This window comes from Crocodylus porosus, unplaced genomic scaffold, assembly GCF_001723895.1.
Source record: "Crocodylus porosus isolate Cpor-Errol unplaced genomic scaffold, CroPor_comp1, whole genome shotgun sequence".
Classification (NCBI taxonomy): Eukaryota; Metazoa; Chordata; order Crocodylia; family Crocodylidae; genus Crocodylus; species Crocodylus porosus.
The window spans coordinates 56,261,463-56,274,643 of NW_017728950.1; the positions used below are offsets into that span (position 1 = coordinate 56,261,463).

Sequence of the window (13,181 nt, forward strand, 5' to 3'; positions counted from 1 at the left end):
ATACATATATATATATATATATATAAAAAGATATATTTCTATGTTTGTTTCAGTGTTAGTGTGAGGTCTTGAGGCTGCATCCACTTTGAGTCTGAAAGCAAATCAAATTGCACTTTCAGTGTACTGTAGGTGATGTGTTCCAGGGCTGTGATGTGACAATGTGATCCAGCACATTTATTCACATCAGCTGGAAGTACGCAGCATTGAAGTTGGTTTTGGTACTCAACTCAAGCATGCTGTTGACCCTCCAGTTTTCTTCTGTGCATATATATATGCATATGCATAAGAATACATGCATATATATATGTGTATGTGTATCTTTTGCATGATGTTTGTGTATTGTTAGTATGTAGTTAGTTAATTGTGGGGCCCAAGTAGATCTGAATCAACTTTTGTATGAATGTGTCTAATAATATCATCAAGTAAATATAGAGTAATTTACTTTGTGTACAGACAATATTCTTGTGAAGTCTTGTATATTTTTTTTTATTTTTGGAAATCAGAATAACATGGTTAAAATGTTAAATTGTGTCTGTACAGTGCGTGTAGTCTGTATGCAAGACACAGTTTCCCTTTTTGTATATGTTATTACCTTTTTTTGTGTTTTGTTCCAGTTCGGCGGGTCCCACCAAGGTTCTCTATCCCACCTACCAATCATGAAATCATGCCAGGAGGGAGTGTTAACATCACTTGTGTTGCTGTGGGGTCACCAATGCCATATGTGAAATGGATGTTGGGGGCTGAAGATCTGACCCCTGAAGATGATATGCCAATTGGAAGAAATGTCCTTGAACTTAATGATGTCAGGCAATCTGCAAATTACACTTGTGTTGCTATGTCCACCCTTGGCGTTATAGAAGCAATAGCACAGATAACTGTTAAAGGTATGTCATAAATACAATCTACATGGATATTTTTTCTGTTAGTTGTTAAATACTGATCACTAAAGGTTAGCTCTAACTTTAGGCCATATTCTGACCCCTACTGGCAGAAACAGGCAGGCGGAGAAGAGCTTAGAAGCCTAAGGATGACACTACACATTATACTTAGACCATACTAAATCTGTGGAATGTAAAGCTGTGTTAAAGTTAGAACATGCTGTGAGCAGTTGCATAGAATCATAGAAACATAGAAGTGGGAGGGACCTGTAAGATCATCGAGTCCAGTCCCCTGCCATGGGCAGGAAGTTTTTGGGCTCAGATGGTCTTGACAGGGTGCTTGTCCAACCTCATCTTGAACACCTCCAAGGAGGGTGACTGCATCACCTCTGCCGGGAGTGTGTTCCAGATTCTAGTGACCCTTACAGAGAAGAAGCTTTTCCTTATGTCCAACCTGAATTTACCATCTGTTAGTTTATGCCCATTGGTCCTTGTTATCCCTTGAGGTCTCCTCCTGGATAGTTACTGTCTTAGTTCTTGATGCTCCCCCTTGAGGTACTTGTAGACAGCTGTCAAGTCACATCTTAGCCTTCTCTTACTCAGATTGAACAAGCCCAGTTCCCAGAGTCTGTCCTCATAGGGCCTACCCTCCATGCCCTTAACCATACGGGTGGCCCTTCTTTATACTCTCTCAAGCTTGCCTGCATCCTTGAAGTGCGGTGCCCAGACATGAGCACAATACTCCAGCTGAGGTCTCACCCATGCTGAATAGAGAGGAGGGTGTACCTCCTTGGATTTATTGGCCACACGTTGGCTGATGCACGCCAGAGTTTTATTTGCCCTTCTGGCAGCCTCTTCACCCTGTTGTGTCATATTCATCTTCCAGTTGATCTTGATCCTCAGGTATTGCTCAGATGCTGTTCCAGCGTGTGGACCACCACTCATTGTATAGTTGTGGTGAGGGTTCTTCCTACCCACGTGAAGGACCTTGCACTTCTCCCTGTTAAACCTCATATGATTTTGTTCCATAAATCCAGTCTGTCAAGGTTGTCCTGGATCTTTGCCCTGTCCTCTGGTGTGCCTACATTTCCCCCTACAGCTTGGTATTATCTGCAGACTTAATAATTGAGCTTTCCACCCCTGCATCCAAGTTGTTAACAAATATATTGAATAGCACAGGTCCAAGCACCGAACCCTGGGAGACACTACTGGAGACAGCCCTCCAGAATGAAGTGATCCCATCAACCACCACTCTGGGAGTGGCCTCTAAGCCAGTTGTCCAACCACCTCACTGTAGACTGATCCAGCCCAGTACTCTTCAGTTTGTTAGAGAGAATCCCATGGAAGACAGAACCAAAGGCTTTACTGTAGATGACTTCAACCTTGTGTCCCTCATCCAGGTGATTAGTTATGTCAAGGTTCATCAGGCATGACCTACCCTCAACAAAGCCAAGCTGGTTGCTTTTTAGCACCCCATCCATTACCAGCTTGTAATGGACTCCTTTTCAAAGATTTTACCCAGGACTGAGATCAGACTCGATCTGTAGTTTGCAGGGTCATCCCTCTTCCCTTTCTTAAAGATGGGCACTACATTGGCCCTTTTCGAGTTGTCTGTGACTGCTCCTGAGTTCCACAGCTCTTCAAACAGCGTGCTCAGTAGGGATGCTATAAGTTTGGCCAGTTCTTTCAGGACTTCCGGGTGCAGGTTGTCTAGTACAGCAGTCTTGAAAATGTCCAAGCATTGTAGAAGATCCCTCACCTGTTTTGGGCTGATTTCATGCCTTCCCCCTGTTTCCTGAGTCTCTGGTCAGGTGAGCAGCCCCCACTGGATTTCAGGAATACCAGCGCAAAGTATGTATTTAGGAGTTCTGCCTTTTCATGAGCATCCACTGTGGGCTGCCCCTGGGTATAGGGGTCCCACAGTGGATTCCAATTTTTTTCTTGCTCCCTATATATCTGTAGAAGGACTTTTTGTTGTCTTTTATACCAGTTGCCAGTTTGATCTCCATGACTTCCTGAGCTTTTCTGTGGCTTGTATCTGCAGGCCCTGGCAATACAGGTATATTTCTCCTTGGTTGCTGAGCCGTTCTTCCATTGTATATATACTTTTTTCTTTTTCAATAGCTCCCTAATATCCCTGGTGAGCCAAGCAGGTCTGCTGTCTCCTTTCCCACTTTTTGCCCACATGGGGATGGGCTGTTTTTTTGCCGTAAAAATTGCCTCCTTAAAGAAGCACCATTGTTCTTGCACTCGCAAATTGTCCCATTGCTGATTGCAGCGGGCCTCTCCAACAAGCCTCTGGAGTTTGCCAAAATCTGCCTTTTTGATATTTAGGACTTTTGTTCTGGTGACTAACTTCCCAGTCTTATGGTGGATGGTGAACCTTATCGGGTTGTGGTCACTGTCACCCAGAGTACCACCAATCCTCAGGTTACCTATGAAGTCCTCCCCTTTGGTTAGTACTAAATTCAGAGTGGCCTTTCCCCTAGTAGGCCCTTCCACAAGCCGTGTCAGAAACAAATAGTCTGCTGTTGCCAGGAAATTGGCTGACCTGTTGCAGACTGCCGAATGGTCTTCCCAACAGATGTCTGAGTAGTTAAAGCCACCCATGACAATCATGTCCCTAGTGCTAGCTGCCTCTGTCAGTTCTCTTGAGAATGCTCAATCACTGTCCCCCTCTTCGAAGGGAGGCCTGTAGTAGATCCCCACCATCAAGTCTCCCTCTTCAGGTCCCCCTTGTAGCCTGACACAGAGGGCCTCAAGGGACATTTCCCTGCTGTCAAATGTGATCTGCAAGGAGGGGTGCCACTCTTTCATGTAGAGGGCCACACCTCCTCCCTTCTTCCCAATCCAATCCTTCCTATAAAGCCTGTAACCCTCAGTATTCATTGCCCTCTCATGCGTATGATCCCAGCAAGCCTCCATCAACCAATCAAATCTAATTCGTCATCAGCCAGAAGGAGTGCTAGTTCCTCCTGTTTATTTCCAATGCTTCTGGCATTCCCATAAAGGCATCTGAGCTCTCCCCTAGCCACCTACAGTTATCTGTCATGTTGTCTGTGTCTCAGGATGTCAGTACCCATCTGGACATCCATTGTTTTAATGCCCTCCCATGTGTCATTGTGGCTAACAGATTATCCTTCAGCAGCGGAACCTTCTCCCCAGCTGCTGGATGTGCCTAGTTTAAAGCCCGCCTCAGCAAGTTGGTGACTTTTGTGGTGAAGAGCTTCTTCCCTCTGCTCATGAGATGAATACCGTCGTGTGGAGGCCTCTGTAGTTAAAGTGTGTACCAAGGTCAAGGTATCCAAAGCCCACACGGTGACACCATCTTCTAAGCCTTTTGTTGACCTCTCGATATACTGCTTCCTCCTGACTAAGAGGCTTGCAGAGAAGAGAAGGAAGCTTGTGGTCCTAGGTCCTTGAGCTTTGCCCCCATGGTCCTGTAGTCTCTCATGATCCTCCCAGGGCTACTTCTTGCTGTGTCATTGGTGCCCACATGGACAAGGAGCATGGGATAGTGATCAGTAGGGCAGACCAGTTTAGGGATACTTGCTATTACATCATGATTCTTGGCTCTTGAAAGACAGCAGACCCCTTGAGCAAAGGGGTAGGCCTGACAGATGGCCTGTGCTCCACAGCAGAGAATCTCCCATGACTATTACTCAATGTTGTTTCCTTTCTCGGGTTGGTTGATGCCACATGGGTGCATTGTCCGTTGATGATGTGAGGACTTTGTAACTGTTGTACAATGTTATTGGTGGGACAACTGATGCACGTTGTGGCTTCAGTCCTGATGTGACCAGTTTCTACCCACTGCCAGTTGCTGTCCAGCACAGGAGTGCTGGAGGACTTTCCTAGTGATGGGGGGGGTGGGCTTTGCTTGCCTGGGGTGTGCTGTACCAAGTGTGGGGAAGCCAGGGGGCAACTTAGGTTTTTGGCCATTGAGATCCCTTTTTAAAATCCTGAAGACTCTTCTGTCACATGGGCTGGCTCATGTGCAGTCCACTGCTGGTGCTGCACCATGCCAATTACTGGGACTGGTGTCCCTCACTGAAGAAAGAGAAGGGGTCAGGTAAGTGCCCTCCCACCCTTCCCCTAACTCTCATGTTGCTCCCTAGGGGGCTGGGCTAAGCCAGAGCCAAAGAGGGAGGCTGACCCTCCTCAGTTCCACTTAGCTGCCCCCATCACTTAATGCCCACCCACTGCAGGCCCCACCTACCTCCTAGCTCTGCACTGGGGGAACGGGTTGGGGTCCTCCAAAGGGTCTTCTGGGGTCTTGGGTTCATGGGCGTGTGGCGGATTTTCACCTGTGTGTCTCTCGCCGGAGCTGGAGCCAAATATGGCTTATGGCTATTGAGGGTTCATGTAAAAGGTTAATGCCGTTTCTTGCCTGCACTGCTCTGAAGCCACTATAGTGATGATAGGCAGCAGAATGACTAGGAGCCAAAACACCTGGGTTGTATCCCTGTTCTGGATGAGGAGTGGGTAGGGGCTGGGAGCAGTGTATCATGGGATGCTAAAGGACTGAAAATTGCTTGTTTTACCACTGTGGAGAAAACTGAAGTTACCCTAACACAAGCATAACCTTTGTTTGAACTGGCATAACTTTGAGACCCTCAGGCCAGGTACAGGCATTACACTTTTACCAACATAAGTGATTGGAAACCACTCTATACCTGTAATAGAACAGAAGTTCAGCACACAAAACAAATCTATACCCATAACAGAACACAAGTTTGGCTCACATAGACTGGTTTAAAATGGCAAAATCTGGTCCAAGATTTGCTTCTCTCTCCCACCCACAAAGGGTGAATGTATGTTCTGTTTACTACTATTCTAAACTATGCCACTTACAGAAAACTGTGTAACTCAAATTGATTCCACCTTGGGCTTTTTGAATGTCTGTACCTAGTCTCAAGGGGCACTTAGCATGAGTTAACAAGCTTTAACTTGCAAATACCTCTGTTTTAAATACCCTTCATATGGCCTAAGTGTAATGTGTAGCTTCAGTCTAAATTATTTTTTGAGTCATTCACAGAGTATAATGATTAAGAAAGGAACTAAAGGCAAGTTTTTCTTGAGGTAAAAATAGCCAACCCACCACAGAAACAGTGGATCCATGACAAAAAAGTTGCTGTTTCAAATAACGTCTTTGCTATGCCAGAACAAAGCTAATACCTACCTAGATATTAGACCCCGCTAGCCCACAGTGAACTGCATTCTTGCACCAAACTCCAAAAAGGCCTGCTTCAGCACTGGGAAGTTTAAAAGATATGTAGGTAGCTTGGGACCTGGGCACATCTGCCAGCAGCATTCCCAGGTCCAAGGCTGCCATTGTGCCTAGACCTCTAAAGGGTGTGTGTGCAGTCCAGGAGCCTTTTTAAAGTTTTCAGCTCTTAGCGTACCCATGCGCAGGCAGTACCAGTTCCCATACTCAAGCAGGTCATGCTGCAGCAACTCTATCCTGGTTACTGCCAGGTCACAAGAGGTAAGGGCTACTTGCAAGTCTACCTCACAGCTCATTCCTAGCTCAGTAGTTAAGAGATGATGGCTGATTTTCAGAAGTCTGATGCCTGCAATTTTTGGTTAGTTACTGCTGGTCATTGCAGGCTGCAGGTGCCCAGGTTTCAAAATCAAACCTGTCCTTCTCTGTAGGGCTGTTCTTTTGCAGATACTTAGAGCAGGCGGTTTCAACCTTTTTTAAGGGGTGTACCCCTTCTGGGGTACACTTCTGGTGGAGCGGGGAAGGGGGGCAGTGGCAGCCAGCCGTGGAGTGGGGGGGAGCAACTTGCATGAGGCGACACGGTGTGGTGGATGGTGGCAGTGGCCACTGCGTACGAGCTCCTCCCTCCCTACTCCCCACCTCTGGCTGGGCAGCACTTGTGGAGTTTGCAGAGGGGAGCTGCTGCCCTCACCTCTCTGCCCCCAGCCCTACTCCTGGAAGGCAGCAGCGCAGGGTGGTAGGTGGTGGCAATCTATCCCCACCTGCGCTTACTCCCTAGCCCCTTTTCAAGTACCCCTGGGGGTACATATACCCCTGGCTGACAACCCCTGGCTTAGAAAATCTAGAACGAGGTAGTAAAGCCTTTGTATATTTCTTATGGCTTCTTTACATGTTAGTTTTAGGCAGCTCCTGAAAATTTTAATTCCTGGATTGTCTGAACATGAACACATGAAACTAGTTCTAAGTATCCCTTAGGTGGCCTAAAGTTATGCCTCTCCAGGATAGGTTTATCTGTTATCTTTGTTACCCAATTAGTGTTACACTAATGTGTGGCCACTCTAGGCTACATGTTAATGTAACATGTATGTTACATTACATCCCCTCTGCACTTCCTCCCTGGTCTTTTAATCCGCAGTGCCCCTGCATGCCTGAACATGTAACTGCTCCAAACTCAAGCTAACACTAACTCAGATCAACATTTGAGAAGCTCAGAGTGTAATGCGCAACAAACCCCCTACATTCCTGGAAAGCTTAACAAGAGTCTAAGACTTTCTTCCAAAAGAGATAAACTCTAAATAGTATATGTAAATCAACTAAGCTCCAACACCTTTTGTGTTGTACCTTTCTTTTGAGCAAAGAATTATTGAGATATGCTTTCTATTAATTGTGTTTCATGGTATTTGTTTCCAGCCTTACCCAAACCTCCAGGAACCCCTGTGGTGACAGAAAGCACAGCAACAAGCATAACATTGACTTGGGATTCTGGAAACCCTGAGCCAGTTTCTTACTATATAATCCAACATAAACCTAAAAACTCTGAGGAGCTGTATAAAGAAATTGATGGGGTGGCTACAACACGCTACAGTATTGCAGGCCTAAGCCCATATTCAGAGTATGAATTCCGGGTAGTTGCTGTAAATAATATTGGACGGGGCCCACCCAGTGAGCCAGTGTCAACAAGGACCTCAGAACAAGCACCATCTAGTGCACCTCGCAATGTACAGGCTCGTATGTTGAGCTCAACCACAATTTTGGTACAGTGGGAAGAACCTGAGGAACCCAATGGTCAAATACAAGGTTACAGAGTGTATTACACCATGGACCCCACTCAGCATGTTAACAGTTGGATGAAACACAATATGGCTGACAGCCATATTACCACTATTGGAAACTTAGTACCACAGAAGACATATTCTGTGAAGGTTCTTGCTTTTACCTCTGTTGGGGATGGACCACTCTCTAGTGAAATTCAAGTCATTACTCAAACTGGAGGTAAGACTGCAATATATGAAACTGTGGAACAACTGTGACATGTAGAAAATAGGCAAAGATCATATGAGTTAACAGGTGTTGGAAAATAAATCCTTTTGAGAAATAGCCAACATACTATTTTGTCTTTTCTTAGAGGTTTTATTGGATTTGCCTTAGTGTGTTCTATGTTTTCTGTAGGTTTTTTATTTCTTTATGTTGTCTTATCAACAGATTTTAATCAACATTGATTTGGAAATGTAAAATGTGGCATTCAGCAACGTGAGGGTTGTTGAAAATATCTAAAGTAATGCAAAATACTGTATGTTCCTTTGTTTTGTAAATCAGTATATACACACATCGCACCAGCATAGAAAACACAAGAGCTTTTAGGTATAAAACAAAGTCGCTCTTTCTCTGTTTGATGTTTGCAGGTAGTTTGTTTTATTTGTGTATAGGAATTTTAGGCTTATGAATTAATTTTGTTAGTAAGACAAAATCAAGCACAATGAAACATATTGCAAAGCATTTTTTACCAAGCTAAAAGTAAAAAATTCTGGTGATGTTAAACTGTAGAGAGTATTTTATTAGAGGAGAATTGAATAAAAACTCCCTGGTGTTTAGTGGTCTAGAAAAAACTGTGTCAAGCATTACCACAGATTGGTGACTTCCTGGAAATATTAGCAGATTTACTTGAATCCAGGACCAGGTTATAGGAGAAAAAAGGCCTCGTCTTGGATTTGAGTACTGATCTGGGGCAGGCAGTGGCTCAGCTCTGGGCTGAAATCAGAGCTGAGCTGTCACCTGCGTGGGCTGGATTTGCTCCTTTGGTTGGGGAGGGGGCTTGCAGCTGGGGGGAGCATGGGGGAAGAATGTAGGTAAGGAAGAACTTGCCACCTGCTCCTCCATCCCTTGCCCCCATACCAGTGCTTGCACTCCCACCCCCTTCTTCTCTCATTCTCTGCTCTCCTCTGCTTAGCAGCCCACTCTCCCACTTGCCTTCTGCTCTGACTCCAATTCCTCCAGTCCCAGCTCAGCCCAGTTGGGAGCTGCCACTGCTTCTTCCTGGCTGGGCTGTGGCTGGGCCAGGACCACATTTGCTGCTGACTTCCTCAGAGGAGCAGAGCTTCAAAAGAAGGTAAATAGGATCATGGGAGATGAGTGGTGGGTGGGGGGACAAAGGCACAGGGCAGAAGAGCAAGGGACAGGGGGCAAGCTGCATTAGGGAGCAGGGGATGGGGAAGGAAACAGGCATGTGGGGGAAGGTAGTGGGAGGGCACATAGGAGGGGCCATATGACAGGCAGGAGGGGGAGCTGATACAAGGGACAAGGGAGCCCAGGCTCCTCCCACCACTCTTTTTTCCCACTGCAGCATTTAGTGGGGTATGATTTTAAACTGACCTTCTTCTCACCAGATTCCATACATAGCAAATTATAAATGTTGTAATTCTTCATGCGTAGAACCTAATTATTAGAGTGGGGTCATATAAAATTCAAAGTCTTCCTGGATTTGGATAAATATAGTATCTAATGCTCCTTGAATTTTTTAACATTAACAATCTCCTCTATTGCAAGAGTTCTTCCACTTTTGAAAAGCAACTCCAAAAAGTATCACAAGGCATTGCATCAAATTCTGCTGTCATTTGCATGCAAATCTGTTGACTTCAGTGAAGCTGAATATGTGTGATAGAGAGGTGAATTTAACCCATAATCATGGGATTTCTGCATGTTTGGAGCAACAGTGAGGAAAATGTATCTTATCTGTAGTTTAACAGTTTCAGTTCTCTTTTCTTTAAGGAAAGAGAGAGAGGAGTTTATTCATACATTTCTAATGCACCTAGTAGAAAAGTGATGCTTTTATGCACATTAATATAGCTTATATTCATTTTGATTTTAAGCAGATAGGGCACCTATACATGAACCAGGATACTGCTGTGATGTTCTATAAGTACAGCATCGGCGCAAACTTAATTAATTGAATCTTCTGGAGCATGGTAATTTCTGTGCTCCAGCCAGTGTCCACATGTTGTGTATCAGGGTTCCTGCACTTCAAAATGGCAGCACGGGCACGTTAACCAGAGTTCCTTATATGAGCTTTAGTTAAAACACCCTGGTACCATTTTGAAGCGCAGGGATACTGGTACATGAGAAGCTCTGGGGACTTTAATTAGAGCAGCTTTCAGAGCTGCTCTAATTAAAGTACCCACTGCCCCCACTCCTGAAGCACATGTAAAAACGCCAACAGTTTTTTTTCTGTTACCACTTATTTTCCCTTTTTGACCTCTTGATGCTATGGGTCATAATAACCACATGGGCAATTGAAGGCCAGCCAGATCCCCCTGTTTTAAGGGCCTTGTCATAGCCTAAAAAATCAGACCCTACATTATCTATTGCTGAGCCCAGTTAAAGTGGTCCGCATTCTATCATAAAACATAGTCATTTTAGGAATACTCATTTATTTAAGCATTTCTAGCATGTGCATCACTTTACATGCCTTCCTGTTTTTTCTTGCTGCTATACTTTGAAGAAATCATGGTAATGATGATGCTATTGGAGAAATTTTTAATGCAAGTGTGTTCACTTTCTTTTAAGTGACTTGACCTCACATTTTTATTTTCATGCTGTCTCAGTAAAACAACCGTTATTAAAGAGCAGAGGAGTTTTAAAGTACCAATCTGACAAAAAATGCATGAAAGCGTATAAATCAAGAGATGAATGGAAGCAAAAACTTTATGTAGCATTCAGGGTCCCTCCAAATTTTGAACATATTTAAATGTTGATCCAAAATGAGCAACAGCCTCACCTTTATAACAGGCTGCATTAAAAATGCAAGTGCATATCCTCCCTCTCAAAATCTAGAGTATTACAAACCTTTGGGTTTGGGGCCTAAGGACCAGCAAAATGGGGAAAAACTTTAAAAGTTCAACTGTTTATATGTTTTGCATTCCATTAAGTGAAAAGTAGAGGAGAGAGAGATCCAAATGACCCTAACGTTAGATTTAAAATGGTTTGTAGGCAGACCCGACCTAAAGAGGGTGTGGGACCTGGGGCAAATCAGCCCATGCAGGGCCCCACCCTGCTCCAGTCCCATGCGCCCCAGGCCTGAAGAAGCTGCCACTGCCATCGGCAGCAGTGGCTTTGGTGGGAGGTGGGGTAACAAGCAGCTGGACGTAAAGCCAGCTGTGGCAGCACAAAGTCATCATGGTCACTCAACCCAGCTCCATGGGGCCTGGGGCGGTTGCCCCAATTTGCCCCCCCTCCAGAGGGTTGGCCCTGTCTGCAGGTTTTGGGGGTTGGTTTTGGAAGGGTTTATTGGTTTTTTTGTGGGTTTTTTAAAAAAAATTTTAACTTGAAAATAAATGCCATTAGTGTAACTTATCACTTGAGAGGCTATATTTTGATTCCATCAAAAGTGGCAACTCATATTTACTTCATTGGCACCAGCATTTGGATCATAAAGGCTGTTTGATAACTATGACTTCAAAACTTTTGACAGTTTGCCTTCCTTTGGTCTTCCTGCTATGGGTGCAGATCACTGGAGGAAAGTTTTGAGAACTATATGAAAATTTATAGTTTGATAACTATAAACTACATTTGTTTGTTTGATTGAAATTTGATGTTAAACTGTGTCCTTCTCAACTGTCACAGAGCATCACAGGAGTTGCAGGACTGATGGTTTATGTCCCATTCTCCTCTGTGGTCTAGGCTCTTCAGCCAAGCTATATCTCCCATGAAGTAGTTTTTTGCTATGGGATACATGGGAGACATCCTAGTGGTTCATCAGCGGGGAAGGCCATAGACAACACAGAAGAAGTAGTTCAACAAGAGATCTCAGGCCATAGTGGAGAATTTGCACCTGCAAGTTACAGTCCCCATGAAGCACCACAGGAGCTCTGGCAGGCCTGGTTTAAATATTGATATGGCCAAAAACAAAATATTCCAGTTCATAATTTGGTTGTAGACTTTTAGTTTTCATTTCCCACCTCCTCCCCAACCCTGTAGAAGACTGTCCCGGATTATTTCATTGCTGATGTGGTTCACTTCAAAAGAGAAATGCAGCTGAATGTAACACCATAAATATGTGTCTTAGAAGTCTAACAGGTTTTTGAGGTAATGTCTCAAAAGATAAATTAAAAGGTATGATGAACTAGCTAGAAAAAGAGGATTTTGAATGCCACAGTGGATAGACATTCTAGATTTTAATGCACTTTATCTGAAGATTATTTTGGAGCTGTGAGTAGTTGAAAGTGTTGCCTTGCTGTATAATAGGCAGTGACTACTTAAGTGAAGTTTTAATTCTGCACCCTCTTGCATTTAATGTTTTAATACAGTAAATGCCAGCAATTTATATCAGATTTCATATTGTTTATGACTGTTCTGTACTTTCACATAAATCTTGGACCTCTTGTTCTTGTGTTAGAGATCTGTCTGAAGCAACTGTGCTTCAAGTTGTGTTTAGCTTTTAAAGTCAGGTTTTACTGTTTTTTGTCACTGATGCAAGCAAATGTTTTTCATAATCAAAAATAATATACTTCAGGGAGCAAATGGAAATTTGTGGAAAGTTGCAAGTAAACAATTAGACCAGCATAACATTTTGAAAGTTTTAAAATGTTTCTCCCATTTAAAGATTGAAATTGATATCTAAAATTTTATGGATCTGTAACTTAAATATGCCTTATTTTCTGCACTTGAACCTGTCCATATATTTACCATATTAAACTATAGATACAAAACAATTCATCCTTATTTTACCCTTTAGCCAAACATGGGTACAAATTTTCACCAGGAAAAGTCAAGTTATCAGTGATTTTCAAATAAGGCGAGGGATAGACATTACACATAAACCAGTTTAAGTGACCAAAAACTGGTTTAAACCTGCATGTAATAAAACAGACATTCAGTGCACATAAACCAATTCGGAAATGTCTGAAACCAGTTTGAGATAAACCTGACTGAATGTAGTATCAGACGTAACGGATATGGGGCGCCGGTTTATGCTGTGTCTGTCCCAGACCCCTTGCTGCTTTAAGTTAAATCAGACCCCTCCAGCATCCCTTCTCTGGGCTGGGTGGAGCTCTCTGCTCCACAGCAGAGCTGACCCCTCCCCTCTG

General features: G+C 43.9%; 1 protein-coding gene across 13 annotated transcripts in view; it reads left to right on the top strand.

Moving 5' to 3' along the window:
- The window catches only part of PTPRD (protein tyrosine phosphatase, receptor type D), a 692,784-nt gene that overhangs the window by 491,328 nt on the left and 188,275 nt on the right, over positions 1 to 13,181 (top strand). For all 13 annotated transcript variants that reach the window (XM_019554833.1, XM_019554842.1, XM_019554841.1 and 10 more), the window contains 2 exons: positions 615 to 884; positions 7,513 to 8,094. In XM_019554833.1, coding sequence (XP_019410378.1) covers positions 615 to 884; positions 7,513 to 8,094 — 852 coding nt within the window. The remainder of the gene's footprint in view (positions 1 to 614; positions 885 to 7,512; positions 8,095 to 13,181) is intronic.